This window comes from Eleutherodactylus coqui, chromosome 1 (genome assembly GCF_035609145.1).
Source record: "Eleutherodactylus coqui strain aEleCoq1 chromosome 1, aEleCoq1.hap1, whole genome shotgun sequence".
In the NCBI taxonomy this organism is placed as follows: Eukaryota; Metazoa; Chordata; class Amphibia; order Anura; family Eleutherodactylidae; genus Eleutherodactylus; species Eleutherodactylus coqui.
In genome coordinates, this window is record NC_089837.1 from 34,138,101 (window position 1) to 34,165,363 (window position 27,263).

Genomic DNA, 27,263 nt, shown 5'->3' on the forward strand with positions numbered 1-27,263 from the left:
CCCCTATGTACAAGAATATAACTATTATAATACTGCCCCCTATGTACAAGAATATAACTACTATAATACTGCCCCCTATATACAACAATATAACTACTATAATACTGCCTCCTATGTACAAGAATATAACTATTATAACACTGCCCCCCTATGTACAAGAATATAACTACTATAATACTGCCCCCTATGTACAAGAATAGAACTACTATAATACTGCCCCCTATATACAACAATATAACTACTATAATACTGCCCCTATGTACAAGAATATAACTACTATAATACTGCCCCCTATGTACAAGAATATAACTACTATAATACTGCGTCCTATGTACAAGAATATAACTACTATAATACTGCCCCCCACGTACAAGAATATAACTACTATAATACTGCCCCCATGTACAAGAATATAACTACTATAATACTGCCCCCTATGTACAAGAATATAACTACTATAATACTGCTCCCCATGTAAAAGAATGTAACTAGTATAATACTGCCCCCTATGTACATGACTATAACTACTATAATACTGCTCCCCATGTAAAAGAATATAACTACTATAATACTGCCCCCTATGTACAAGAATATAACTATTATAATACTGCCCCCTATGTACAAGAATATAACTATTATAATACTGCCCCCTATGTACAAGAATATAACTTTTATAATACTGCCCCCTATGTACAAGAACATAACTACTATAATACTGCCTCCTATATACAAGAATATATCTACTATAATACAGCCCCCTATGTACAAGAATATAACTACTATAATACTGCTCCTATGTACAAGAATAGAACTACTATAATACTGCCTCCTATGTACAAGAATATAACTACTATAATACTGCCCCCTATGTACAAGAATATAACTACTATAATACTGCCCCCTATGTACAAGAATATAACTACTATAATACTGCCTCCTATGTACAAGAATATAACTACTATAATACTGTCTCTTATGTAGAAGAATATACAGTAACTAGTATAATGCTCCCCTCTATGTACAAAAATGTAACTACTATAATACTGCCCCTAATGTACAAGAATATAACTACTATAATACTGCCCCTAATGTACAAGAATATAACTACTATAATACTGCCCCTAATGTACAAGAATATAACTACTATAATACTGCCTCCTATGTATAAGAATATAACTACTATAATACTGCCCCCTATATACAAAAATATAACTACTATAATACTGCCCCCTATATACAAAAATATAACTAGTATAATACTGCCCCCTATGTACAAGAATATAACTACTATAATACTGCCCCCTATGTACAAGAATATAACTACTATAATACTGCCCTCTATGTACAAGAATATAACTACTATAATACTGCCTCCTATGTACAAGAATATAACTACTATAATACTGCCTCCTATGTACAAGAATATAACTACTATAATACTGCCCCCTATGTACAAGAATATAACTACTATAATACTGCCCCTAGGTACAAGAATATAACTACTATAAAACTGCCTCCTATATACAAGAATATAACTACTATAATACTGCCCCCTATGTACAAGAATATAGCTACTATAATACAGCCCTCTATGTACAAGAATATAACTACTATAATACTGCCTCCTATGTACAAGAATATAACTACTATAATACTGCCCCCTATGTACAAGAATATAACTACTATAATACTTCCCCCTATGTACAAGAATATAACTACTATAATACTGCTCCTATGTACAAGAATATAACTACTATAATACTGCCCCCTGTGTACAAGAATATAACTACTATAATACTGCCCCCTATGTACAAGAATATAACTACTATAATACTGCCTCCTATGTACAAGAATATAACTACTATAATACTGCCTCCTATGTACAAGAATATAACTACTATAATACTGCCCCCTATGTACAAGAATATAACTACTATAATACTGCCTCCTATGTACAAGAATATAACTACTATAATACTGCGCCCTATGTACAAGAATATAACTACTATAATACTGCCTCCTATGTACAAGAATATAACTACTATAATACTGCTCCCTATGTACAAGAATATAACTACTATAATACTGCCTCCTATGTACAAGAATATAACTACTATAATACTGCCCCCTATGTACAAGAATATAACTACTATAATACTGCTCCCTATGTACAAGAATATAACTACTATAATACTGCCCCTATGTACAAGAATATAACTACTATAATACTGCCCCTATGTACAAGAATATAACTACTATAATACTGCCCCCTATGTACAAGAATATAACTACTATAATACTGCTCCCTATGTACAAGAATATAACTACTATAATACTGCCCCCTATGTACAAGAATATAACTACTATAATACTGCCTCCTATGTACAAGAATATAACTACTATAATACTGTCCCTTAAGACTCAGTAGTAACATGGATGACAGAACTATATTATACTGTATTTGTTGTGCTGTCTCGGTAGAAGGAGGAGATCTCGGATAAAGAACGTTGGCAGCATCTTGCTGATCTCGCTGACTTCGCTCTGGCAATGAAGGTGACGCTGATGAACATCAACTACCAGTCATTTAATAACTTCATGCTGCGGATCGGTAAGTTCGGCCTCCTTTTCTTTTTGCAGTTGTGTATACAGTGCGGCAGTAATAGGATGTGTCACCTCCATACTGTATCCATGTGTGTAGCTTCACAAATTGGTTATGCTGCAGGAATTTCTGTGTTTCTGTTTTGGTGGGCTGTTACTATGGCGCAGAAGGTAATGACATGTTATAAGTAGGAGCGCGGTTGTGGCGATACCATATCTATAGTTTTTTTTTCCCTCTACTCACTGCATTACTTCAGTACTGCAGTACATTGCATTTTGACAAGCATTCTGTTAAGTTCTACCAGAGGCAGGGCTTCATAGGCAAACATACGTAGCAGCTGCCAGGTTGAACGGCAACCCGTCAACCATCATGGGTGACAGCAGTAATTCTCTCCCTCTGCTGGAACAGTTAATTGCAGCCGTCATAACTGACAGGGGCATCTAATTGGTCAACAGCTTCACTCAGAGTGATCTCCGATTACCGCCACTGACACCGAGTGTCAGCTGCCAAAGACAACTGACACCCGCTGCATACAGATTTCACGCACATCCAACATACATCTATGTTGGATGTCGCCGAGACTTGTCCAGAGACCAGAGGGGAGGGGCTTGTAATCACTGATGCCATCCTTTCTTTTGGTTTGCCTACCGATCTGCTTGTTCCTAGGGCCTCTCTTCATTCTTCCAAGATGGCCACGGCAATTCTTAGAGTACACAATGTACACTTGAGTACTAGTGGCGCACCGGTAGTCTAAGTCGGTAGTCTGATCTGCTCACATGAGCGGCGCTGGCCAATCAGAAAGCAACATACAATGTCTGATTGCTCAGTGTGCATTAAGTAGTGACCGGAACACCACGGCCATCTTGGAACACCATAGAGGGGTTCCAGGAAGATGTAAATCAGTGGCAACGCCATTGACCCGTGACAAGGGCAGCTTCACCAGGGGAGAAATTTAATGAACTGACTTTTTGGTAAAATGATATCCATTGACAGTGCCGTGTTGAGAGAAACTGAGCCCCTCCTCTCCTCATGGCCCAGTCAATGGTATAAAATGTATAGAGTATGGCCAAGTATGAAAAAAAAAAACAAGTCCCATGCCACAGTAATAACCAATAGCGCCACACATAAGAAATATTACTTCTGGACTTCACAAAGGTGGTCACATAAATGTCGTGTTCGGTCATCGTTGACATTATTATTGATTAGCTCGAAGCACACAAGTATAAAGTAACACATTATTTTTCTGCAGGACTCAATAAGGGAGGAGTTCTGGCTGGTGTCATCGGAGCTCGTAAACCACACTATGACATCTGGGGGAATACAGTGAACGTTGCCAGCAGAATGGAGTCTACTGGTGTTATGGGAAACATACAGGTACGGCAGGTCAAGTCATAAGTAATAGCTGGTTCTCCATGCCAGGAGCCTGAGATGTAATCAGGAATGAACATGCAACTTTTTGAACCAAAATTGTCAATTATATGTATGGCTTTGACCTTTTAGATGTCCTTCAGAGAACTGGATGTAAACCAATGAGAATCAAAATGTCAACGCCGAGTTGGTTATGGTAGCCTACTACAATGTTGTTGAAGAAACTGTGTTAGTAAGAGGGTTTCCAAATTCTCTTCTTCATCCAGTAGTAGCAGGTCTTTGGTGGAGCTTGGCTGCATGTAGGGTATGGTCTTCTGCATTGAGCAGGGGGTTGGACCCGATGACCTCGGTGGTCCTTCCAACTCTACCATTCTATGTCGAAGTGAGGTTTCGGGACCCACTGGTGTAGACAGTGATTCACCTCAGAATCTTATTGTGCCACTGTTTTGCAGGTTGTAGAAGACTGCCACGACATCTTGAAGGAATACGGCTTCCGCTTTGTCAGGAGAGGACCTATCTACGTCAAAGGGAAAGGCGAACTTCTCACTTTTTTCTTGAAAGGACGGGACAAACAAGGTTCTTTCATCAACGGCTCCTCGGTCACTCTGCCCCACCAAGTGGTGGAAAACTCTTGATCTGTAGATCCCCCGTCAAGCAGAAATGCTATAAACTTGCCGCCACATGAAGTCCAAGCAGACTGATGTCTCAGAAAAGGAAGTCCTACGTCCTCCACACGCCAGCGGAATAAACAAAAAAAAAAAGGACAGTATAGACGACACATATACCTATAAATACAAGTTTCTTTTATTTCTGGAGTTGCCTTTTTAAGACGTTTCTGCTCAACATCCCTACGACTGCACAGGTTGACGAGAGACGAGAGTGTCTTGGTAAAATTCAAATCTTGAAGTCCGGCAAAGCCAAAGGTGGAAGGTTTTTTAGCCAACGGGCCTAAGTTGACTTTTAGCTACCGTAAAGAATGCGAAATGGATACTTTACCACACAATTTTAAGAGTCTAGTTAAAACTATTGCAAGCGGGCTTTGGCCCTCCAAAACGTACAAGATGAGCACATACGGGCAAAGCGTTTGGAGACTTTTCTGTCGGAGAAACACGATATATCTTTCAGGGCGATGGGACAGTTTTTTAATCCTAAAACAGGACGGCTAATTTACTGCTAGTTTACTGTGATAATAACAATAACCTGCCCATGTAGTTAGTGGGAATGCAACGACAAGAGTGCAATATATTTCATTATATTTGGAGTAAAAAAAATAAACAAAAAAAAAAACAACAAAAAACTATATTAAAAAAATTTACAAAAAATTTACAAAAATATTCAAAAAAATAAAAAAGTATGATAAAAAAAGACATCTATATAACATAACACACGACGAGAAGAAGTTAAGACGGAAACCATTTATATTTTCAATTCTTACTTAGTATTCCCCTTCCAGATTCTGCCTGCACCCCCGTTCACTGCTGCTTATCTCCCCCCCCCCACACACACACACATTAGCGCTCGCTTTAAATATGAATTTCCCAGGACTTGATGGAGGGGGAGAAGAGACTGTTTCATCGACGATTTAACAATGACGCACCAGTGCTTAGGACAGAGCCGACTTCACTGAGAGCCTCTGTGATTTCTATCTATTTTTCTTAAAAACAAAAACACACTCGAAAATAATCTACTTTTGTACGAAGAAAAACCCGCAGCTTCCAAAACAAACCGTTGCGTTTTATTTACCCGGAACGGAACCGTAAATAGGCTAAGGTGATAAAAACACAAATAGGAGGGAAATAGTTAGGGCGTCTATGGAAAAGAATCTAAGGTTTTTTTTAAAAGTTCTATTTTTACGAATGACAGAATATATATATATATATATAGAAATGCTGACAATGCGCTGTATGACTGGAACTGTAGGGAGGGGGCGGAGCTAGGAGTAAGGTTATCTTATAGGATCTGTGAACTAAAGTCTTCTCTACCAAAAGCGAGTAGTTACCTTGCGCACAGGAGGTGTTGGTCAATCGTCCGTAACGAGAACCCTTCACAATTGTCCAAAAAGATTGGAACCAACTAAGGGAAATTTTTGGAAGTTTTGCTTTTTCTTCTTTCTACTTCCTCCATCTTTGGTCATCACGATATGGACTTTGCGTTCTGGAGGGCAGCGGGCGATAATTCACTGTGAATACTCAATCAAGTGCACAGGTCAATGTCGAGTGGTTTGTCTTTTCGCCCATCGTAGGTGGCGAGGACTCCGCAAGGTGGTGGCAATAGAAGCGGTCGACACGTTGAATGCAATATAATATTCCGTAAGTTATTTCTATTAACAGTGCAGGGAATTCTTTACTAATTGTGCGTTTGCATTGATAATCACACGGTGCAAAATATTTGTAATTCGGAGAACACTTTCATGTTTGGGAGGGGTCACTTGTAGCACTAGTTGAAATGAGTTTCTTGAGTGGCGAGGCCAGGGTTGGGCATTGGCTTCTAGTGTGTTAGTATAAGTCAGTAGCCCACAGACTAGCATCTGCTTCCACAATGAGCACCATTAGAGGGACCCAGTAGTACAGTTCTGCTTCTTGGGAACCAATGGTAGAAAAGTTCTCTTCACTGGGACTCAAAGTGTAGTACCTACCCGGCCCACAGAACGATGGATGGAGCTGTTTGTTTCCGAAAGCAAAACCACTCGGTACACTAAGGGCCTTTTACCCGGGCCGAGAAATCGGCAAGAATCTGAACGAATTCATTCGAAAGGCATGCCCCCCACTGGACGACCAACAATAGATTAGTTGGTCGTTCAGTTTCTACATGCGTGAAAACTGAATGACGGATCTGCCCATGTAGACGGGGGGTTGTTCACTAATGATCGGATGCCTATTTATTGTGAATGGAGGCGGTGGGCCGGAGTGATACTGGACTCGCTCCACCTCCATTCACTAGTGATGATCATTCTTGATGATCATCCCTAAGACACCAGCCAAGGGGAACAACTGATCACTGGGGGTCCTGAGTGGTAGACCTCCACTGATCTGCTATTCATAACCTCCAAGATGGGTCATGAGTCGCTAGAAGCGGGAAAGCCCTTTTAAAGAAAGCTTTGTCCAAAGCCGAAGAGAAGTCCAATGAGGCAGAATGTTGGTGCCCCTTTTATATACAAAAGCCCTCATTCAGCCACAGTATAAAACAAGTCAGTCAGTATTGCTGTGGAGCACATATTGGATTGCAAGCTCTTCAGGCCATTCAAGACACTTCCCAAAATGGTCCATTTACTTGAAGCATCTTGTTTTACTCATCGGCTCCATTGTGTCTCCGATTATTAAAAATTATTGAAGGAGTTGTCTAGGATTAGTTAAAAAAAAAGGGCAGCTTTCTTTATAAAAACAGCGCCACACTCGTCCACAGATTGCGTGTGGTATTGCAGCTCAGCTCTACATACAACTGGTGGATTGGTGTGATGCTGTTTTAGGGAAGGAAGAGGCCATGGTTTTCTAATCCTGGACAGCCTCTGTAAAGTGACCTTCCAGTTTCGGGATAAAATTCTGTCCTGAGACTGGAGGGTGGCGGGATATCTTACCCGGACGTTATCTTCTCTTCCTCTCCGGTGCTTCATTTTCGTGATGGCCACCAACCTTTTCTAATAGACACTGTGAACTGTTCTGTGATTGGCCAGCGCTGATCATGTGAGGTAGTCCTAAAACTACCAACACACTATGGATACTCTGGTCGTCTAAAAATGGTGGCCGCCGTATTGACTGCCTAAAAAACGAAAATGGGAGCCGGTGGAACAAGGGGCCAGGAAGAGAAGATAATATACTCTCGCACCCTTCGGCCGAGGGCAAGTTTTTGCCGCGGGGATGGTAAATAAAAAAACAGTTGGGAGTCATAGACTTATATGGACTTAGGATGGCTGTAGACAAATGGATCAACCAGGACGACAGACGTTAGTAATCCGCCCGGCCTCAGACCCCGGTCGTATCGAAAAAGGGGAAATCATCTCCATTGCAAGAATTTTTGATTGTTTTTGCTGCCGAGTCTCCGGCTTCTCCTTGTTAGAGTCATTTGTGTTCTTCGGTCATCGATTGGCCACGGAATAAACCAGCACCAGCAACGGGTGGGGGGAACTGTAGGGTATTACTACAGGAAATCAACTTAATAGGACTTATGGCGCCGTGGTTGACTTTGTCCAGTTTTACGAGAATTATCCTGCTCCACAAAACGTACATCCGGTAACGGGGACACAACGAGCACCGAAGACGAAGGCTGGGAACCTGGGAAATACTGTCCAGTCTAACCTTAAAAGATGGCAAATCCCACGACACTCCCTTCTAAGACGCGTGGACTTGTAATGATCTCACGAGCGAGGCCACTCTCCAAACCAAAGGAAATGCAACGGGTAAAAGGTATTTACTGTTGTAGACTCACTTTACGGGCAGCCTACTGACACTAGTAGTAGTAGTCCCCCAATGTTACGACACTTAACGTCACGGCGGAGAAGGAACAATCGGACATTTTAAAGTTTGTTCATTATTTTCGATTCACATCTGTTGTCATTTTTTTGGTATTTGCTTTTAATAAACTGCACTCTTGCTATAATTTACTCCGGTCTACATTAATTCACAGCCGGCCTCCACCCCGCGGCGCAGGCGTACTGGTACTTGTATCGTGGGCTTTACAGAATCCGTTTAGTTCTGTTTCTATGCAGCAATCACTGGATTCCTGATGCAGGTGACCAGATGAACGCATGTAGCTACATGGTCAGAAGTTCCACCGGTCATATACACTACATGACCGCTTTATTAGAGACCCCCATCTAGGAGCGTTGGACTCCTTTGTCCTTCAGAATAGCAGTAACTGGTCATGTAGATCCACTAGATGATGAAATCATTCTGCAGGAATATCGGCCCCTGCGGACAGGAAGCTTCCTGTAGTCACTGCAGATTAGACGGAGGTGCTGACATGTTCTGACCGGCTGACAGGAAGGGGTCAGCAGTTCATGCTGCTTACGGCAAATTCTGACCTCCCATTAGCAGAAATCTGGATCCATCTGACCAGGGTAGGTTTTTCGGCTGCTCAGTGATACAATTTTTGCGCTCTTTTGCCCGCTGGAGTCTCGTCTTTGTTTCTTGTAGACACAATGGTGCTGGAACCGGTTGTCTGCTGTAATAGCCTATCCGTGGTTAGGATTGGTGTTCTCTGTGGACAGACATGTTAGTGGGAGCCCCAGCGTTGTAGCTGACTGCAGTTTGCTAGTCCGTGCCATGACTGTTAACCATGATTCCCCACATCCTCCTCTGACCCCTTTCAGTGATGACTTGTTTCCGTCCACAGGATCCCCTTTCTCTGGATATTTTCCTCGATCGCGCCATTCTCTGTATACACCCCCCCCCCCCCCCCTCTTGGCAGTGACACCCTGGCCCCGGCTAGTCTAGCACCGATGACCGGGCCTCGTTAGAAGTCGCTCAGATCACTGGATTTTTCAATCTAATGTGGATCAACACTGAAACTGATCGGCGGATAACTTGTCACATGATTTTATGCCGCACTCCGGGGTCACGGGGAGGATTACCATACAGAGAAGCGCCAATTGTGAGGGGGGGGGGGGGTCTAATAAAGAGGCTGGTCAATGTATGTACTAAATGGTGGTGACCCAGACAGCCTGCCCACACATTACCGCAGACTACAGCTGGTCATGGACTTTCCCTCTACTAGACAATCACATGGCTTTAACATGGCCGTCACTGATAGGCCGACCTGACTGCCGCCAGATGTACCCACTGTAAGCCGAGCCATGGCAGCCGCTCATCTGTGCCCGGAGGGCCGTCAGAAAAGGTGTTGTAGTGATGAAACCAGCGGAAGGGATAACAACATCCCCATCTGGTGCTCCTAACCAACTACTGAGAAGTCATTCCGAGTTGCCTTATAAATTCTTCACTTTCTTTACGGTCAGTTTCTATTTTTTGCTTATAACACAAAAAAAAAACACATTAAATGGAGACGAGACAAAATATTTCAACTGTCTTTATTGCACAATATAAACTAGAAGCTGACGCCCTTATATCATAAAGAGGTGGTCCAGGCAGCGCCTGACGGGATACACCGGGGCTGGGGGGTGCTCCGACTCCTGTATAGTGGCCGGCGCTCGTAAGCGCAGCTCTCACTGAAATGGGACCCCAGCCTGCAGTTACAAGCACACCTACCATTGATCTCAATGAAAGCTGCATCTGCCAATATGAGCGCCGACCACGACCCAGGGGTTGGGGCATCGGCTACTGCTCCGACCCCGACGTATCACCACAGGCGCTGCCTGGAAACCATCTTTAAGGCTCCTGGAAGAACATTTCTCCAGAAATCTCTCCCCAACATGCAAACATTAGCAGTATAAATCCAGAAATATATCACCTCTGCCATCCATAACGTCACCACAAGAGGGCGCTCTTTTTCCCTTTCCATTTTACGGTTTTATATCAACACATTGTGGCGCGGTTACCTAGCTCAGCCTTTCACACTCTCATCCAAGTAAACTACGCATAGCTCACGCATATAGCTTTACTTTCATTGGTCACATGGCCTTTCAGCGGCTCAGTCTCATAGTGACCTGGTATACCTGGCACCACCAAACGTACAGCCCTGTGCCCGGTATGTAGGGAGACGCCGCTGCCTCTTCAAACCGCCGTTTGGTGCCGATCCTGAAGAGAGGTCATCTGTATTCAACTCCCAGAAAACCCCTTTGATTATCTGACCTTAAGCAGAGGGTTCCCATATGCTGACAGCAAGCAGAGTTCTTGAAAATGGTGAGGAATTAAAATACAAAGTCTATTAGAAAGTTGCAGAACTTTTCATCCCACGCCTGGACGCGCCTCGGAGAGACTTCTTGCACTTTGTCAGTTTCTTGTTTCCTCGCCATCTTTGCTTTATCCACTTTCTTGGATTTCACAAAAAACACACAAAATAGAACTTTAACAACTTTTAAGGGTCGGCTCAGACATTCAGGGTTTAGGAAAAGCTGGGTGACTCCTCCTCCTTGGCCAGCGACTCCAGAGCTTTATGGAGGGGCATCCTGCGAAACAACGAGGAGTGGGACGATGCCGCCTCCTGCGCAGATTCAACGTTTTCTGCAACGTCAAAACCAAACAGAAAAAACTTTATTAATCTGCAACGAAGACAAGAAAAATAAAAGAAAGAAGGAAGGGAAGAGATGTCCGTCGCTCCCGTTACCTGGACATGTGACCAGCGCCTCCGTCGGAAGCACAGCGGTAACGTCGCGGTACAGCAACTTTGCAGAGAAGAGAAGATTCTGTCCGTGGCGGGTCACGTTGTAGCTGAAGGCGAGGACCGTGTGCAGGGAGTTCTTCTGCAGGGTCCCGGGGGCGCAGGCGCCAGGAGAGTCCTGTGTACGAAACCGCATGACGTTATTGGGGGCGCTGCAGGTCACATGACCTCAGCTGTTGGATAGTAAGGACTTCAGGACCGCCAAACACATATAATCATCCCGCTGCCGTCAAGTATATACGGAGGAGCTCAAGAGCCCAGTCCAGTCTATTGCCCGCAGCTATCAGCTGTTTTGGACTACACACAGCCTCCACAACTGCTGCAATCACAACCAGCGCTGATAAATAAAAGTGTAAGAGAGATTGCACTGAAAGCCAGGGTGAGATCTGACTGCCACACGATTAGGGCTTATTCAGACGTTCATATATCGGCCGGGTTTTCACGCCAATATACTCTGTCCCTCCCGCTCACCGGCTCTCTGCTTCTCTCCTCCCCTCCGAGCAGTTCGCAATAGGAGTGAGAATATGAGAAACTTAGAGCAGAGGTAACACGCTGGCCTGCTGACCCCCTAACATCAATTTAGAGACCATAGAACTTTCACTTGTTACTGGACTAATTAAGTATTTACTGTTCTGCTCATCCCTTTCTGCTATTAATCACACGCCTGTGCCGTCCCATGTGATCATGTGTATATGTATTTATATACATGCGTCTTCAGATCTGTTCCATTATAGCTGATGAAGGACCCTGAGAGGTCTGACAGCTCGCTGTAACATCATGTATTTGTGTTAGCCATTAAAAGGTATCATATCTACAAGAATACTGAGAATAATCACAAGTGAGCATATGCACCAGGTAAACCCCGAGCCGGCGGTGTACGAGCCTGGAGGTCAGCGGCGCTCAGTATGACTGAAGTACAAGGCGTGATCGGACCCAGGATGAAAGTAGAGGCATAATAGATCAGCACTGGCCCCTCTGGAGCCCTGCAATCTGTTTTAAAGAGGACATAATTGTGTTGGCCAGCAGGTGGCAGCATCGCTCAGTCAGTCTCCTGGAGAGTCAGAGGTTCAGATTGCTCAATGTGTATTTTCATTCCCTGACAGCAAGCAGAGTTATAAAGCAGTGAGGACACACCTGCAGCCGATCCGCCTGGTATTTTCTCCCAGCAAATGCATTTATGTGATCAAACAGCAGCGAGAGGAACTTCTTCAGGCTCGTCTGCAGGTGCGCCGCGGAGATCTCCGCCAGGGGGATGACCACGGGGATGCAGTGGCGGCCGATCTGCGGCCTCTCCAGATTGTTCACCTCTATGTAGTAGGACCCCAAGTAGTGGCCTTCGAAGGCCGTGCTGAGGCAGAAGCACATCCCATGGTCAGTCTTCTTCCCGCTGATCCCTGAAAGAACAGAACGCCATGTGACCCCCGCAGATCGGACGCGGCGCACAGCTGAGGGTTCGTGATAGTTGTATCCAGTACATAATCCTCTGATGTAACTATGTCAGCAGCACAAACCTATCCGCAGCTGACAGTCTGTTACAGTGCATCAGTCCAGGTCTTATCTTGTATGTAGTGGAATTCAGCAACATCCCTCCTGGACCTGCAGGGTAGGTGGTCATATACAGGGAGGTTGGTCATATACAGGGGTGGGCGGGGGCCCGTGACAACTGCAGATGGCAGCAACACGGTGGTTTGGCGCTACTATAAATTCGTAAGCTCGTGTCCCCCCTATTTTCTTATAGAGTGTAAGCTTTTGTGTCCCCCTAGTTCTTCATAGAGTGCAAGCTCTTATGTCCCCGGTATATCCTCAGACTGTAAACTCGTGTCCCCCATATTTCCTCAGACTGTAAGCTCTTGTGTCCCCCTATTCCCTCATAGATTGTAAGCTCTTGTGTCCCCCTATTCCCTCATAGATTGTAAGCTCTTGTGTCCCCCTAGTTCCTCAGACTGTAAGCTCTTGTGTCCCCCTATTCCTCATAGAGTGTAAGCTCTTGTGTCCCCCTGGTCCCTTATAGACTGTAAGCTCTTGTGTCCCCCTATTCCTCATAGACTGTAAGCTCTTGTGTCCCCCTAGTTCCTCATAGACTGTAAGCTCTTGTGTCCCCCTGGTCCCTTATAGACTGTAAGCTCTTGTGTCCCCCTGGTCCCTTATAGACTGTAAGCTCTTGTGTCCCCCTATTCCTCATAGACTGTAAGCTCTTGTGTCCCCCTAGTTCCTCAGACTGTAAGCTCTTGTGTCCCCCTATTTCCTCATAGACTGTAAGCTCTTGTGTCCCCCTATTCCTCATAGACTGTAAGCTCTTGTGTCCCCCCTAGTTCCTCATAGACTGTAAGCTCTTGTGTCCCCCCTAGTTCCTCATAGACTGTAAGCTCTTGTGTCCCCCCTAGTTCCTCATAGACTGTAAGCTCTTGTGTCCCCCCTAGTTCCTCATAGACTGTAAGCTCTTGTGTCCCCCCTAGTTCCTCATAGACTGTAAGCTCTTGTGTCCCCCCTAGTTCCTCATAGACTGTAAACTCTTGTGTCCCCCTATTTCCTCATAGACTGTAAGCTCTTGTGTCCCCCTATTTCCTCATAGACTGTAAGCTCTTGTGTCCCCCCTATTTCCTCATAGACTGTAAGCTCTTGTGCTCCCCCTATTTCCTCATAGACTGTAAACTCTTGTGTCCCCCTATTTCCTCATAGACTGTAAGCTCTTGTGTCCCCCTATTTCCTCATAGACTGTAAACTCTTGTGTCCCCCTATTTCCTCATAGACTGTAAGCTCTTGTGTCCCCCTATTTCCTCATAGACTGTAAGCTCTTGTGTCCCCCTATTTCCTCATAGACTGTAAGCTCTTGTGCCCCCTATTTCCTCATAGACTGTAAGCTCTTGTGTCCCCCTATTCCTCATAGACTGTAAACTCTTGTGTCCCCCTATTCCTCATAGACTGTAAGCTCTTGTGTCCCCCTATTTCCTCATAGACTGTAAGCTCTTGTGTCCCCCTATTCCTCATAGACTGTAAGCTAGTGTCCCCCTATTCCTCATAGACTGTAAGCTCTTGTGTCCCCCCTATTCCTCAGACTGTAAGCTCTTGTGTCCCCCTATTCCTCATAGACTGTAAGCTCGTGTCCCCCTGGTCCCTTATAGACTGTAAGCTCTTGTGTCCCTCTATTCCCTCATAGACTGTAAGCTCCTGTGTCCCCCTATTTCCTCATAGACTGTCAGCTCGTGTCCCCCTATTCCTCATAGACTGTAAGCTCTTGTGTCCCCCTATTCCTCGTAGACTGTAAGCTCTTGTGTCCCCCCTATTTCCTCATAGACTGTAAGCTCTTGTGTCACCCCTATCTCCTCATAGACTGTAAGCTCTTGTGTCCCCCTATTCCTCAGACTGTAAGCTCTTGTGTCCCCCTATTCCTCATAGACTGTAAGCTCTTGTGTCCCCCCTATCTCCTCATAGACTGTACGCTCTTGTGTCCCCCTATTTCCTCATAGACTGTAAGCTCTTGTGTCCCCCTATTCCTCAGACTGTAAGCTCTTGTGTCCCCCTATTCCTCATAGACTGTAAGCTCTTGTGTCCCCCCTAGTTCCTCATAGACTGTAAGCTCTTGTGTCCCCCCTAGTTCCTCATAGACTGTAAGCTCTTGTGTCCCCCTATTATCTCATAGACTGTAAGCTCTTGTGTCCCCCCTAGTTCCTCATAGACTGTAAGCTCTTGTGTCCCCCCTAGTTCCTCATAGACTGTAAGCTCTTGTGTCCCCCCTAGTTCCTCATAGACTGTAAACTCTTGTGTCCCCCTATTTCCTCATAGACTGTAAGCTCTTGTGTCCCCCTATTCCTCATAGACTGTAAGCTCTTGTGTCCCCCTATTCCTCATAGAGTGTAAGCTCTTGTGTCATTCCTCATAGACTGTAAGCTCTTGTGTTCAGGATCCTCCCTGTTATCGTTGCAATAAGTATCTTCTCCGTTCCTGCTGTACGGTCTGTTCAGTAAGGTGGCGCTATATATAACATATCACACCTCTGTGAAGTCAGCACCCCAGCTTTCAAAAAAGTTAATTTTTCCTAAGTCCTGGATTCACCCCAAAGAGTTCCCAATTAATTGTAAAAATAGTTCTAGCGAATTAAGCAAAAAAATCAGCCATTGTGTCTCTGCGGCGCTAACGTCCGAAAACGATATTCCTAAATCAGCGCGACCGCTGCAGATCTGGGTTCTAGAGCTCCGAGCAAGAAGAGTTTTCTTCAGAAAATAATTGTAAATATTTTTTTAGGAAATCCTGCGATTTTATAAGAGTTCTGAAGAAATCTCTAAGCCTGGGTTCACACGGGGCGATTTGCTGCGGCTTTGCCATGCGGAATTTGGCGGCGGCAAATCCGGCCGCTAATCTCGGGATTAGCCAGCCATGTGGACGAGAGTTCTCAGAAATCTCATCCACATGGGACGGCCAATCCGCTGCGGTAAGCCCGGCTGGAACCGCGGTTTCAGAAGATGCAGCAGGTCTGTTTACTTTTTTTTTTTAATTTATTTTCGTCGCGGCCGCGCTCTCCTCTATGGAGCGCCGCTTAAACCACAGCGGTTCTCCATCCAGGCGGAAATCTCGCGGGTTTTGCTGCGGCCAAACCGCGAGATTTCCGACGGGAATACACCCTGTGTGAACCCAGTCTTAAAGCGGTTGTCCCGCGCTGAAACAGGGTTGTTTTTTTTTGCATAGGCCCCCCGTTCAGCGCAGGACAAACCCAAGGGATGTGTTAAAATAAAAAAAAAACATTTTACTTACCCGAATCTCCTCTCTGCAACTTCTTTCTTCTTTTCCTCCAAGATGGCTGCCGGGATCTTCACCCACGATGCACCGCGGGTCTTCTCCCATGGTGCACTGTGGGCTCTGTGCGGTCCATTGCCGATTCCAGCCTCCTGATTGTCTGGAATCGGCACACGTGACGGGGCGGAGCTACGCGATGACGCGTAGAAGGGGGCGGAGCCAGAACGCCGCTCGTGCCCGGACCGACCAGAAGGGAGAAGATTAGACACTGAAATTAGATGGCACCATGGAGACGGGGACGCCAGCGCAGGGAAGGTGAGTATATAACTTCTGTATGGCTCATAATTAATGCACGATGTACATTACAAAGTGCATTAATATGGCCATACAGAAGTGTATAGACCCACTTGCTGCCACGGGACAACCCCTTTAATGCTCGAAGCTCTAGAGCCCAGACCTACAAAGCTCTCGCTGATTTAGTAATATCATTTTCGGACGTTAGCGCCGCAGAGATACATTGGCTGATTTTTTTGCTTAATTCGCTAGAACTATTTTTACAATTAATTGGGAACTCTTCGGGGGGCCTCCAGAACTTAGGAAAAAGTTAACTTTTTTGAAAGACGGGGTGCTGACTTCACAGAGGTATATATCATACACAGATATGATCCGCCGCCCGCACTGTACCTGTGAACCACAGCGCCTCCATCATACCCGTCACTCCTTCCAGCTTCAGGCCTAACAGGGCTTTCTTTGTGTTCGGCCCCTGTGGACGGCTTCCCTCTGCTTTCACGGATAGCGCTCGGATCTGTGAACACGATACAAAAGCATGACAACCATGACGGCCCACGTGGCTATTGCAGGCGCCATGTAGTCCCGGCGGCCGCACCGACCTGCTCTTCCTGCCGCGTGACCTTGGTCCGCAGCTCGTCTCGCTCCTTCTTCAGCTGCAGGATGGCCGCCCTCTTCTCCTGCAGGGCTTCCGCCTCCCGCAGACTCCGCTCCTGCTTCACGGCCAGGTTGTGCGACAAAGTCTCCAGCTGATCCAGATGCGACAGGACGCCTGGCGGCCCGGAGAGAGGAAGATTAGAAAACACGAAGACAGCACTACAACACCCAGCATCACCCGTCGCAGAAATAACGCGGGGCTTTCGCCACTTACTTTCGCCGTGTTAACCCCTTCATATCCCTCACAGTGCTGGTTGTGAGTCATAATCACTTTATTACCCCCGACCGTGATTCTCACCTTCCCTGAAGAGGGTCTCTGCCTGCTCCATGGCCGCCGCCGCTTATCACGAAGGCAACAAACGCTAAGAAAACACTGGAAGTCACCCGAAAAGGAGGGAAAAGTAATAAAAGTGAAAATATAGTAATTAAAACTTATTAAATATTCTGATTTAAAAAAATAAAATAAAAAAATTATACTGCAAAACCAACTTTCTGGAATCCCAGTAACCCCCACTACAATAGTCCTATTACTTTACAAGGGGCTGCAGCAGTGCATGCTGGGACTTGTAGTACTTGCAATTCGTACACACTTGCTGGGACCAGTAGCTGCACCAATATCAATAAGTGCCCGCCCCGCCTCCGTAGACACAGTTATGCCGCCAATACCAACCCCTTCTTGCTGGGTAATAGAAAATGAAATCAGTTTATAAACTATGTCTCCGAAATGAAACTGAAACCACCACCTGCGACCATTTTGTTGTAGACCGTCAGCGTTCACATAACATTGTGTCTACGGGCGCTGAGCTGGAGACAGACTGACCCGCAGCAGCGCACTCTCTAGTGTCTGAATGTATTCTGTTGCCAGGAAACTAACCGGGAATGAAAGTTACACGCTGATTGGTTAGAAGAGGAAAGCTCAGCCAATGAAAATCCTTCTTCTGTTCACAGCGCAGAGGGCGCGTCAGACAAGGCACTTTACTGTGATTGGTCATTGGATTGAGAGCTGACTAATCAAATCGTGTTCTGTTTCGCTCCAGCTGAACATGTGGATGTATGGCTAGAAATAACTTTATTAACAATTGTTCATATAACAATCTAGCAGATGACACCGGGAGGAAACTGAATGGCAGCGCTAGTGCAGTATGTGGTGCTCCGCCGGGACTTACAGTCCACCCTCGGGTGGCCGCTCGGAGCTCTGGTGGCTCAGGCTTGTCATGCTGCCACAGCTGTCATCCACCTGCACTATCAGCACCCGCACACCCAGGCTTACCTGCAGGAGCTGGACACCATGCACAAAGTAGTGCTGGAGGTGAGGCCGTCCGTACACAGCCCGTCTACAGCACTGTCACGTGACAGGGGTGTCCCCATATAATGCTATCATCATACTGCCCCCTACAGTTGGCCTCCAATACCACCTCTATGCTGATGACACCCAGCTATACACCTCTTCCTGTGACATCACAGCGCCGGTCCTCCAGAACATCACCGGCTGTCTGTCCGCTGTCTCTAACATCATGTCTTCTCTCTACCTAAAGCTGAACCTCTCTAAAACTGACTTACTGGTATTTCCACCCTCCACTAACGGACCTCCTCCTGACATCTCCATCTCAGTGTGTGGTGCCACCATAACTCCCAGCATGCCCGCTGCCTTGGGGTCAGATTCGACTCCGATCTCTCCTTCACCCCCTACATCCAATCTCTCGCCCGAACATGTCAGCTGCACCTCAAGAATATCGCAAGAATCCGCTCTTTTCTCACTGTGGATGCGCTAAAAACGCTTACTGTTGCCCTCATCCACTCCGGGCTCGATTATTGCAACTCGTTGCTGATCGGCCTCCCCTGCACCAGACTCTACCCTCTCCAATCCATCCTGAATGCGGCAGCCAGGCTCATCTTCCTGTCCAGCCGCTACTCGGACGCCTCTGCCCTGTGCCGCTCACTGCACTGGCTGCCCGTTAAATACAGAATTCAATTCAAACTCGCCACCTTCATCCACAAAGCCCTCCACAGCGCAGCGCCCCTTTAATTCGAACTTCTCATTCCCGCCTCCAAGACTTCTCCAGAGCAGCACCGGTCCTCTGGAACGCACTACCAAAGGCTACCCGGGCAATCCAGGACTCACAGAACTTCAGGCGTGCTCTAAAAACGCACCACTTCAGGGAGGCATACCGCATTCCTAAATAAACCCCTCTGTACTCCGCCTGATAACATGCTCCCCGACCTACTGACTGCAATCCCTGCTAGCCATCATAAACCGCTCCTGCAGTCATAATGATTCAGTCACTATACAGCCCAATTTGACCATTGTGTATAGCATCCCTCACTCTCCACCTCCCCATACCGTGCACACTGCCAGCCCCTTTACCTTCTCTATCCCCCCATTACTTGTAGTATGTAAGCTCGTTGGAGCAGGACCCGCACCCCTATTGTTTCCATCAACTGATTACTATGTAACTGTGGTATTGTTTTATTTCTCCTCTATTGTAAGCGCTGTGCAATATGTTAGTGCTATATAAATATAGATTATTATTACAGACAGAAATATAACCACGATAATACTGCTCCTATGTATAAGAAGATAACTATTATAATACTGCCCCCTATGTACAAGAATATAACTACTATAATACTGCCCCCCCTATGTACAAGAATATAACTACTATAACACTGCACCCCCTATGTACAAGAATATAACTACTATAATACTGCCCCCCCTATGTACAAGAATATAACTACTATAATACTGCCCCCCCTATGTACAAGAATATAACTACTATAATACTGCCCCCCCTATGTACAAGAATATAACTACTATAATACTGCCCCCCCTATGTACAAGAATATAACTACTATAATACTGCCCCCCCTATGTACAAGAATATAACTACTATAATACTGCCCCCCCTATGTACAAGAATATAACTACTATAATACTGCCCCCCTATGTACAAGAATATAACTACTATAATACTGCTCCTATGTACAAGAATATAACTACTATAATACTGCCCCCTATGTACAAGAATATAACTACTATAATACTGCCCCCTATGTACAAGAATATAACTACTATAATACTGTCCCCTATGTACAAGAATATAACTACTATAATACTGTCCCCTATGTACAAGAATATAACTACTATAATACTGCCTCCTATGTACAAGAATATAACTACTATAATACTGCCCCCTATGTACAAGAATATAACTACTATAATACTGTCCCCTATGTACAAGAATATAACTACTATAATACTGTCCCCTATGTACAAGAATATAACTACTATAATACTGCCTCCTATGTACAAGAATATAACTACTATAATACTGCCTCCTATGTACAAGAATATAACTACTATAATACTGCCCCCTATGTATAAGAATATAACTACTATAATACTGCCTCCTATGTACAAGAATATAACTACTATAATACTGCCCCCTATGTACAAGAATATAACTACTATAATACTGTCCCCTATGTACAAGAATATAACTACTATAATACTGCCCCCTATGTACAAGAATATAACTACTATAATACTGCTCCTATGTACAAGAATATAACTACTATAATACTGCTCCCATGTACAAGAATATAACTACTATAATACTGCCCCCTATGTACAAGAATATAACTACTATAATACTGCCCCCTATGTACAAGAATATAACTACTATAATACTGCCCCCTATGTACAAGAATATAACTACTATAATACTGCCCCCTATGTACAAGAATATAACTACTATAATACTGCCCCCCCTATGTACAAGAATATAACTACTATAATACTGCCCCCCCTATGTACAAGAATATAACTACTATAATACTGCCCCCCCTATGTACAAGAATATAACTACTATAATACTGCCCCCCCTATGTACAAGAATATAACTACTATAATACTGCCCCCCCTATGTACAAGAATATAACTACTATAATACTGCCCCCCTATGTACAAGAATATAACTACTATAATACTGCTCCTATGTACAAGAATATAACTACTATAATACTGCCCCCTATGTACAAGAATATAACTACTATAATACTGCCCCCTATGTACAAGAATATAACTACTATAATACTGTCCCCTATGTACAAGAATATAACTACTATAATACTGCCTCCTATGTACAAGAATATAACTACTATAATACTGCCCCCTATGTACAAGAATATAACTACTATAATACTGTCCCCTATGTACAAGAATATAACTACTATAATACTGTCCCCTATGTACAAGAATATAACTACTATAATACTGCCTCCTATGTACAAGAATATAACTACTATAATACTGCCTCCTATGTACAAGAATATAACTACTATAATACTGCCCCCTATGTATAAGAATATAACTACTATAATACTGCCTCCTATGTACAAGAATATAACTACTATAATACTGCCCCCTATGTACAAGAATATAACTACTATAATACTGTCCCCTATGTACAAGAATATAACTACTATAATACTGCCCCCTATGTACAAGAATATAACTACTATAATACTGCTCCTATGTACAAGAATATAACTACTATAATACTGCCCCCTATGTACACGAATATAACTACTATAATACTGCTCCTATATATAAGAATATAACTACTATAATACTGACCCTATGTACAAGAATATAACTACTATAATACTGTCTCCGATGTACAAGAATATAACTGCTATAATACTGTCTCCGATGTACAAGAATATTACTGCTATTTCTGCAGGTCCCAGATGAGGTCACTCTGAGCCGTTTGGCGGAGACGCTGAAGGAGGCCAATATCGACCATAAACTGTGGCTTGAACAACCTGAGAACATTCCCACGTGTGTCGCCCTCAGACCGTACCCAAAAGAAGAAGTGCACCGTTACTTGAAGAAGTTTAAGCTCCTGAAGTGATGGCTGCCATGGACTGTTCTCGTCTGTGCAGCTCGTGTTTCTCCTGGTGCCGATTATGTGGTAATCTTCATGGAGATCCCAAAGTTGCCGTTGGGGTGATTTCTGCACCATCTTCAGCCAGAAGCGTAAAGGCAATTTTTAAAATTGTACAATAAAAAAATATTTATACTGTTTGCTGTAGAATAATTTTACTTTTATCTAGGTTTTTTTTTTTTTTTTCACTTTTACGGCAAATCAAGTAGATGGAAAGCCTGCCCCCGATACTAAGTGTGCAGGCTGCGCTGTCACTAAGGGCCCGTTTACATGAGATGACTGTTGGGTTTTTAGGCGATTGACTGCCGTGCCAAGGATTATCGCTCCTGTAATCTCACACAGGAGCCATGATCACTACTGTGTGTGAGTACAGAAGCAAGCCTCCTCCCCATCCACCCTTTCCCCACACTCCATCCACCCTCTGTCTCCTAGTATCGTCTTTGTCTAATCGTCTGTTTTATTTTTTTAATGTTTTTTTTATTTCCTGCATTCCACCTTACGGTGAAGCCGATGGAGGCCGTCAATGAGCTTATAGAGATTAGGCATATCTTTTCGCAACACAATTGAGTTCATACATACAAATGCTGTTATGAAAATCTTTGAATAAAAACCTTTTGAAAGAAAAATACCCTAACGCCGCATTTTTGAACCACATCAGAAAACCGCAGGTTTTTTTTTTTTGTTTTTAAAGTTTATTTCTTTTTTGCTGCTGTTCAGAATTCTTATCCGCTCTTGCTGATAACTTTATCTTCCAAAAGGTCGGAGAGAAAACAAGGGGATCTGCTATCTTGGACCTAATTCTTACCAACAGGGAGGGAATGGCTGAGGAAGTAAGGGTGGCTGAGACCTTAGGGGGCAGTGATGATGCTATCCTTGAATTTTGGATAAAAAGGGGAGGAAGACCTGAGAAAACTCAGACCTCAAGGTTGGATTTCAGAAAGGCAGATTTTAATGAACTCAGAAAGAGGAGAGGAAGAATTCAATGGCTGGATGTTCTTAAGGACAGAAATGGCCAAGAAGGTTGGGAAATATTGTGAAATGAGATTCTCAAAGCACAATCATTAACAATCCCTAAAAGAAAGAAGAATGGGAAGCATTTAGTGAGACCAGGATGGATGAACACAGAACTTACACACATGTTAAAAATATGTTTATCAAAAGGAAATATCTAAGGGTGCCTGTCTACGCCGGCTGAAGCTTTCCATAGCATTGCTATGGAACACGCCGGCACCTGTCCATGAGCGGAGAATCATTGCAATTCTGCGCTCGCTGTTGGCCATTCGGAGCATGCTACGAATTGCCCCGATTCTCTGCGGCTGGCCTATCGATCAGATAGGGCTGACCGTCAGGGAAACGGCGGTGGTTCCTGCTCCCCGGCAGCGGCTCCCACGGCGGAGATCTGCCGCGGGACTTCGCATCGCCCGGGGACAGGGGGCCTAAAGAAGAATATAATGCTGTCTGCAGAAACTGTAGGGCAAGTATCAGAAAAGCTAACAATAATGATTTGAGGCTTGCAACAGAGGCAAAAAGCAATAAAAAAGCATTTGGGGGTATGTCAAAAGCAAAAGTCAAAGATGCTATAGGATGAAAATGGTGAATTGGTTAAGAATGACGTTGAGAAGGCCGAACTTTTAAATTCCTATTTTGTATCTGTTTTCTCTCAGAAAGTAGATGGAACATCACCTGATCTTCCCTGTGGTATTGGGTGAATAAAAGAATGCAGGCTATCTGTAAGCAGAGAGATGGTGAGGGAACACTTAGCTAACAAATGAATCCAAGTCTCGAGGTCCAGATGAATTAGATCCTAGGATACTAAAGCAATCACAGAGAACGGCCAGATACTTGTATTGCATTGTATACTCCAATGTGGTCCACTTTTTGAGGTGCAGAGCAGCCCGCCGAACTATTATATTGTCATTAATAGGTTGCTAGTCTGCGTGGTGGACTACATGTATCAGAAGGTCTGGCACTTTGTATCTACTCTGTGTGGGAGTATACACCAAGCAGCCACTCTCCTCTATATTAAGAGGCTGTGTAAGTGGCTGTCTCATTGGTGTCCTGCACAGGTGTAATCTGATCCCTTATTTGGCAGTTTAATAGTTTGCATGTTGAGGGGATGCCCTCTTCTAGCAGTATCTGGCCGTTCTCTGTGATTGTTTGATTTTATATTTTCCTTCCTAGGATACTAAAAGAAGCAGCAGAGGTAATTGCTGAACTACTCGCCATAATCTTTGACTATTCCTGGCGAACAGGAGAAGTCCCAGAAGATTGGAAAAGGGCAAATGTTGTCCCTATCTTCAAGAAAGGGAAGAAGGTGGATCCAGGAAACTACAGGCCTGTGAGCCTGACTTCTATACTGGGAAAGATCTATGAACAAATTATTTAACAGCATGTACGCAAGTACTTGGATAAAAATGGAGTAATTACCCAGAGCCAGCATGGGTTTGTAACAAACACGTCATGCCAGACTAATCTAATTTCCTTCTATGACATAATCACTGACTGGGTTGATCAGGGTAATGCGGTGGATATGGTATATCTCTTGACTTTAGTAAAGCATTTGATAAAGTATCTCATACCATACTTATTGAAAAAATTACCAAATATGGGATTGACAAGGCAACTGTTAGGTCGATTCACAACTGGCTGAGTGATCGTACTCAAGGAGTGGTCATAAATGGCTGCACATCCAAGTGGAAGAGTGTATCAAGTGGGGTACCGCAAGGCTCTGTCCTAGGCCCAGTGTTGTTCAACATTTTTATAAATGATCTGGAGGAGAAAATTGAGGGGAAACTGATCAAATTTGCTGATAACACAAAGCTAGGAGGGATAGCTAACACTAGGGAAGAGAGAGAGAGTATTCAAAAAGATCTAGACAACCTTGAACGGTGACTAACAGAATGGTATTTAACAAGGAGAAATGCAAAGTGCTGCATCTGGGCAAGAAAAATGAAGAAAGCACATACAGAATGGGAGGAATTTGGCTAAGCAGCAGCACATGTGAAAAAGACTTGGATATACTAATAGATCATAGACTGAACATGAGTCAACAATGTGATGCAATAGCCAAAAGGGCAAACACAATTCTGGGATGTATTAAGAGAAGCATAGAGTCTAGATCATGTGAGATCATTATCCCCTCTACTCTTCCTTAGTCGGACCTCATCTGGAATACTGTATCCAGTTCTGGGCACCCCACTTTAAAAAAACACATAGACAAACTGGAGCAAGTTCAGAGAAGAGTTACCAAGATGGTGAGCGGGATGAAACTGAAAGGGAGGAGACACAGATTAGATATTAGACAGTGAGGGGGATCAATGAGTGGAACAGGTTACCACGGGAGGTGGTGAGTTCCCCTTTAATGGAAGTGTTCAAACAAAGGCTCGACAAATGTCTTTCTGGGATGATTTAGTAATCCTGCACTGAGCAGGGGGTTGGACCCAATGACCCCGGAGTTCTCTTCCAACTCTATCAGTCTATGATTCTATAAACACAGCAAAAAGCATCACAATGGGAATGCAGCTTAACAATGTACTTGTTACCTGCCTTATCAGCATCAGTCACAGACCTGTAGGATGGCAGAAGTACTCCAAGAATGATTGCACTGTCTGTATAGAGTTAGCAACTACTGACAGATATGTATAGTTCCCTACCAGTAGAAGGCAGTGTAGAGTCATTCAGAGGGCCGGGCAAACCGAAGCTCATGAATATGGAGAACTACTTCCTGTAGCCCTCTAGGTCTGGCTGTTAGGAATAAAATGCAAGTAATGTCAAACTACTGTGTAAACGTATCGCTGTAATCACTTTACATAGGGGGCAGTATAGGTGCCATCTTGTAAGGGGGAACACTGACACGTTTAGGATACATACAAGTTTTCTCCTTAGGTCCACCCCAACAGATGATCCAACATCCTCACGCAGAACCATCCCATAGAGTCACGTGGTTTGCGCTCCTCCTGGCTCTGTATCCCCCCCCCCCCTTCCCAATGCTACAGAATATCAAGGGGAAGTAGACAGAACCAGGAGCAGAAAGATTCCTGGAGGTCCCTGAGACGCTACTGTCAGGATACCAGGGAAAGCAGAAGTCGGGGGTCCCTGCTACGTAGCCCGCAACCTCTGTCCCTGCCTACTTGTCCACCTGGTCTAGGCGCCAGGGCGGCAACTGGGCGACGGTCCCTACTCTGAGCTAGGTAAAATGAAGCAGGACACAACAGTCCCTGGAGATAGAAAACGAAAATACAGACAGACAAACAACCAGAGCGTAGTGCCAAGGGAAATAACAAAGCAGTCCAAGAAGCGCAGTACAGGCAAGGGAAGACGGAGTCAGGTCAGGGGAAAAGCCAAGGACAATATGAGTATCAGTGAGAAATAGGGAAACGCTGGTGAGTGACAGGAAGCCTAATCAGACACTGGCAATGTCTGGAAGAAACTGAGGGGTTTAAATGCTGTCAGAGCTCCCGCCCCAGCAGCTGATTGGGGCGGAGAGTCAGACAGCAGCAGAAGAATGACAGAGTGCTGGGAGGACAGCCCCCAGCACTAGCAGAACAAACTAAGACAGAGGAGGTGCTGTCGGCTGTCATAGCAACAGGAACGCGGCGCTGGGCAGCAGCCGCCATGTCCCGAGCACCCGTGCGGTGTATAGGAGCCGTGCGGCCAGGAGTAGTAACCAGTGCTGGGGTTCCCCTGTGCCGCACACTACCCGCAGGAATGACAGTGCGGGCATGGCGACCCGGAGAGCAACCAACCCTAACAGTACCCCGCCTCTTACATGGGAACTCCAGACACCCATGACTTTGAGCTGTCTTGAGGGGGTAGGTCCTATGGAAACGGCAGACTAGACGCGGAGCCTGGACATCCTTGGCCGGAACCCAAAACCGCTCCTCGGACCCAAACTCCTTCCACTGCACTAAATATTGGTAAGTGCCCCGTACCCGTCTGGAGTCCAGAATACGTTCTATCTCGAACTCCATCTCCCCTTGGACAAGGGTAGGAGGAGGCGGTTTGCGGGCGGGCAATACCGGTGGAACGAACTTCTTCAATAGCGACTTGTGGAAGACGTTATGCACTTTCCAGGAGTCAGGCAAGGCTAGTTCATATGCAACCGAAGGGCTAGCTTGAGAGATGGTACCTTCAGCTTTAAATTCTTAGTGGACAGATAAACTAGTCGAACAACTACAAAAGGATCAGACAGTGCGTTTTCCAGTGTCTTGTTTCGGCAACTTTTCCTGTGATTCTAGCAAGTTCTTACGAACCTGGACCCAGACAGCGTCCAGCCCCTCAGTAAGGGAATCTGCCAACGGATTATCCGACGGCGAGGAGGCCGACAAGGTAAAGCAAGGGTGGAGCCAGTAGATGCAGAAAAAAGGGGAAACCTATGATGATCAACTCGTATGGTTGTTTATAGC

At 44.7% G+C, this 27,263-nt stretch overlaps 3 protein-coding genes across 4 annotated transcripts in view; 2 read left to right on the top strand and 1 right to left on the bottom strand.

The window, feature by feature from the left end:
* ADCY3 (adenylate cyclase 3) overlaps positions 1–8,560 on the top strand; it is a 145,460-nt gene extending 136,900 nt beyond the window's left edge. Inside the window, exons 18-20 of the mRNA XM_066594769.1 lie at positions 2,482–2,608; positions 3,849–3,973; positions 4,420–8,560. Coding sequence (XP_066450866.1) covers positions 2,482–2,608; positions 3,849–3,973; positions 4,420–4,602 — 435 coding nt within the window. The 3' untranslated portion in view covers positions 4,603–8,560. The remainder of the gene's footprint in view (positions 1–2,481; positions 2,609–3,848; positions 3,974–4,419) is intronic.
* A 1,412-nt stretch (positions 8,561–9,972) lies between these two features.
* On the bottom strand, positions 9,973–17,557 carry CENPO (centromere protein O). 2 transcript variants are annotated; one of them, XM_066594783.1, is made up of 7 exons: positions 17,499–17,557; positions 17,211–17,285; positions 16,858–17,027; positions 16,652–16,772; positions 12,371–12,630; positions 11,183–11,354; positions 9,973–11,079 (listed from the first exon to the last, which is right to left on the bottom strand). In XM_066594783.1, exons 2-7 carry the CDS (start codon positions 17,239–17,241, stop codon positions 10,961–10,963), a joined length of 873 nt encoding a protein of 290 aa, XP_066450880.1. In that variant the 5' UTR covers positions 17,242–17,285; positions 17,499–17,557; the 3' UTR covers positions 9,973–10,960. The 2 variants fall into 2 exon arrangements, with proteins under 2 accessions (XP_066450880.1, XP_066450876.1); XM_066594779.1 differs by having other exon boundaries at positions 17,211–17,294; positions 17,497–17,550.
* Positions 17,558–17,935: 378 nt separating this feature from the next.
* PTRHD1 (peptidyl-tRNA hydrolase domain containing 1) lies at positions 17,936–21,998 on the top strand. Its single transcript, XM_066589147.1, has 2 exons — positions 17,936–18,221; positions 21,655–21,998. The coding sequence occupies exons 1-2, from the start codon at positions 18,036–18,038 to the stop codon at positions 21,823–21,825; spliced, it is 357 nt and encodes a 118-aa protein (XP_066445244.1). The 5' UTR covers positions 17,936–18,035; the 3' UTR covers positions 21,826–21,998.
* Positions 21,999–27,263: the final 5,265 nt, after the last annotated feature.

Excerpts from the sequence above, each read along its gene's own strand:
- PTRHD1 (XM_066589147.1), top strand. The coding sequence starts at position 18,036 with ATGGCAGCGCTAGTGCAGTATGTGGTGCTCCGCCGGGACTTACAGTCC. Across the intron at positions 18,222-21,654 it reads TGCACAAAGTAGTGCTGGAG|GTCCCAGATGAGGTCACTCT; the intron begins GTGAGGCCGTCC and ends CTATTTCTGCAG.
- CENPO (XM_066594783.1), bottom strand. The coding sequence starts at position 17,241 with ATGGAGCAGGCAGAGACCCTCTTCAGGGAAG. Across the intron at positions 16,773-16,857 it reads TCACGCGGCAGGAAGAGCAG|ATCCGAGCGCTATCCGTGAA; the intron begins GTCGGTGCGGCC and ends TCGTGTTCACAG. Across the intron at positions 11,355-12,370 it reads ACCAGGCGGATCGGCTGCAG|GACTCTCCTGGCGCCTGCGC; the intron begins GTGTGTCCTCAC and ends TTTCGTACACAG.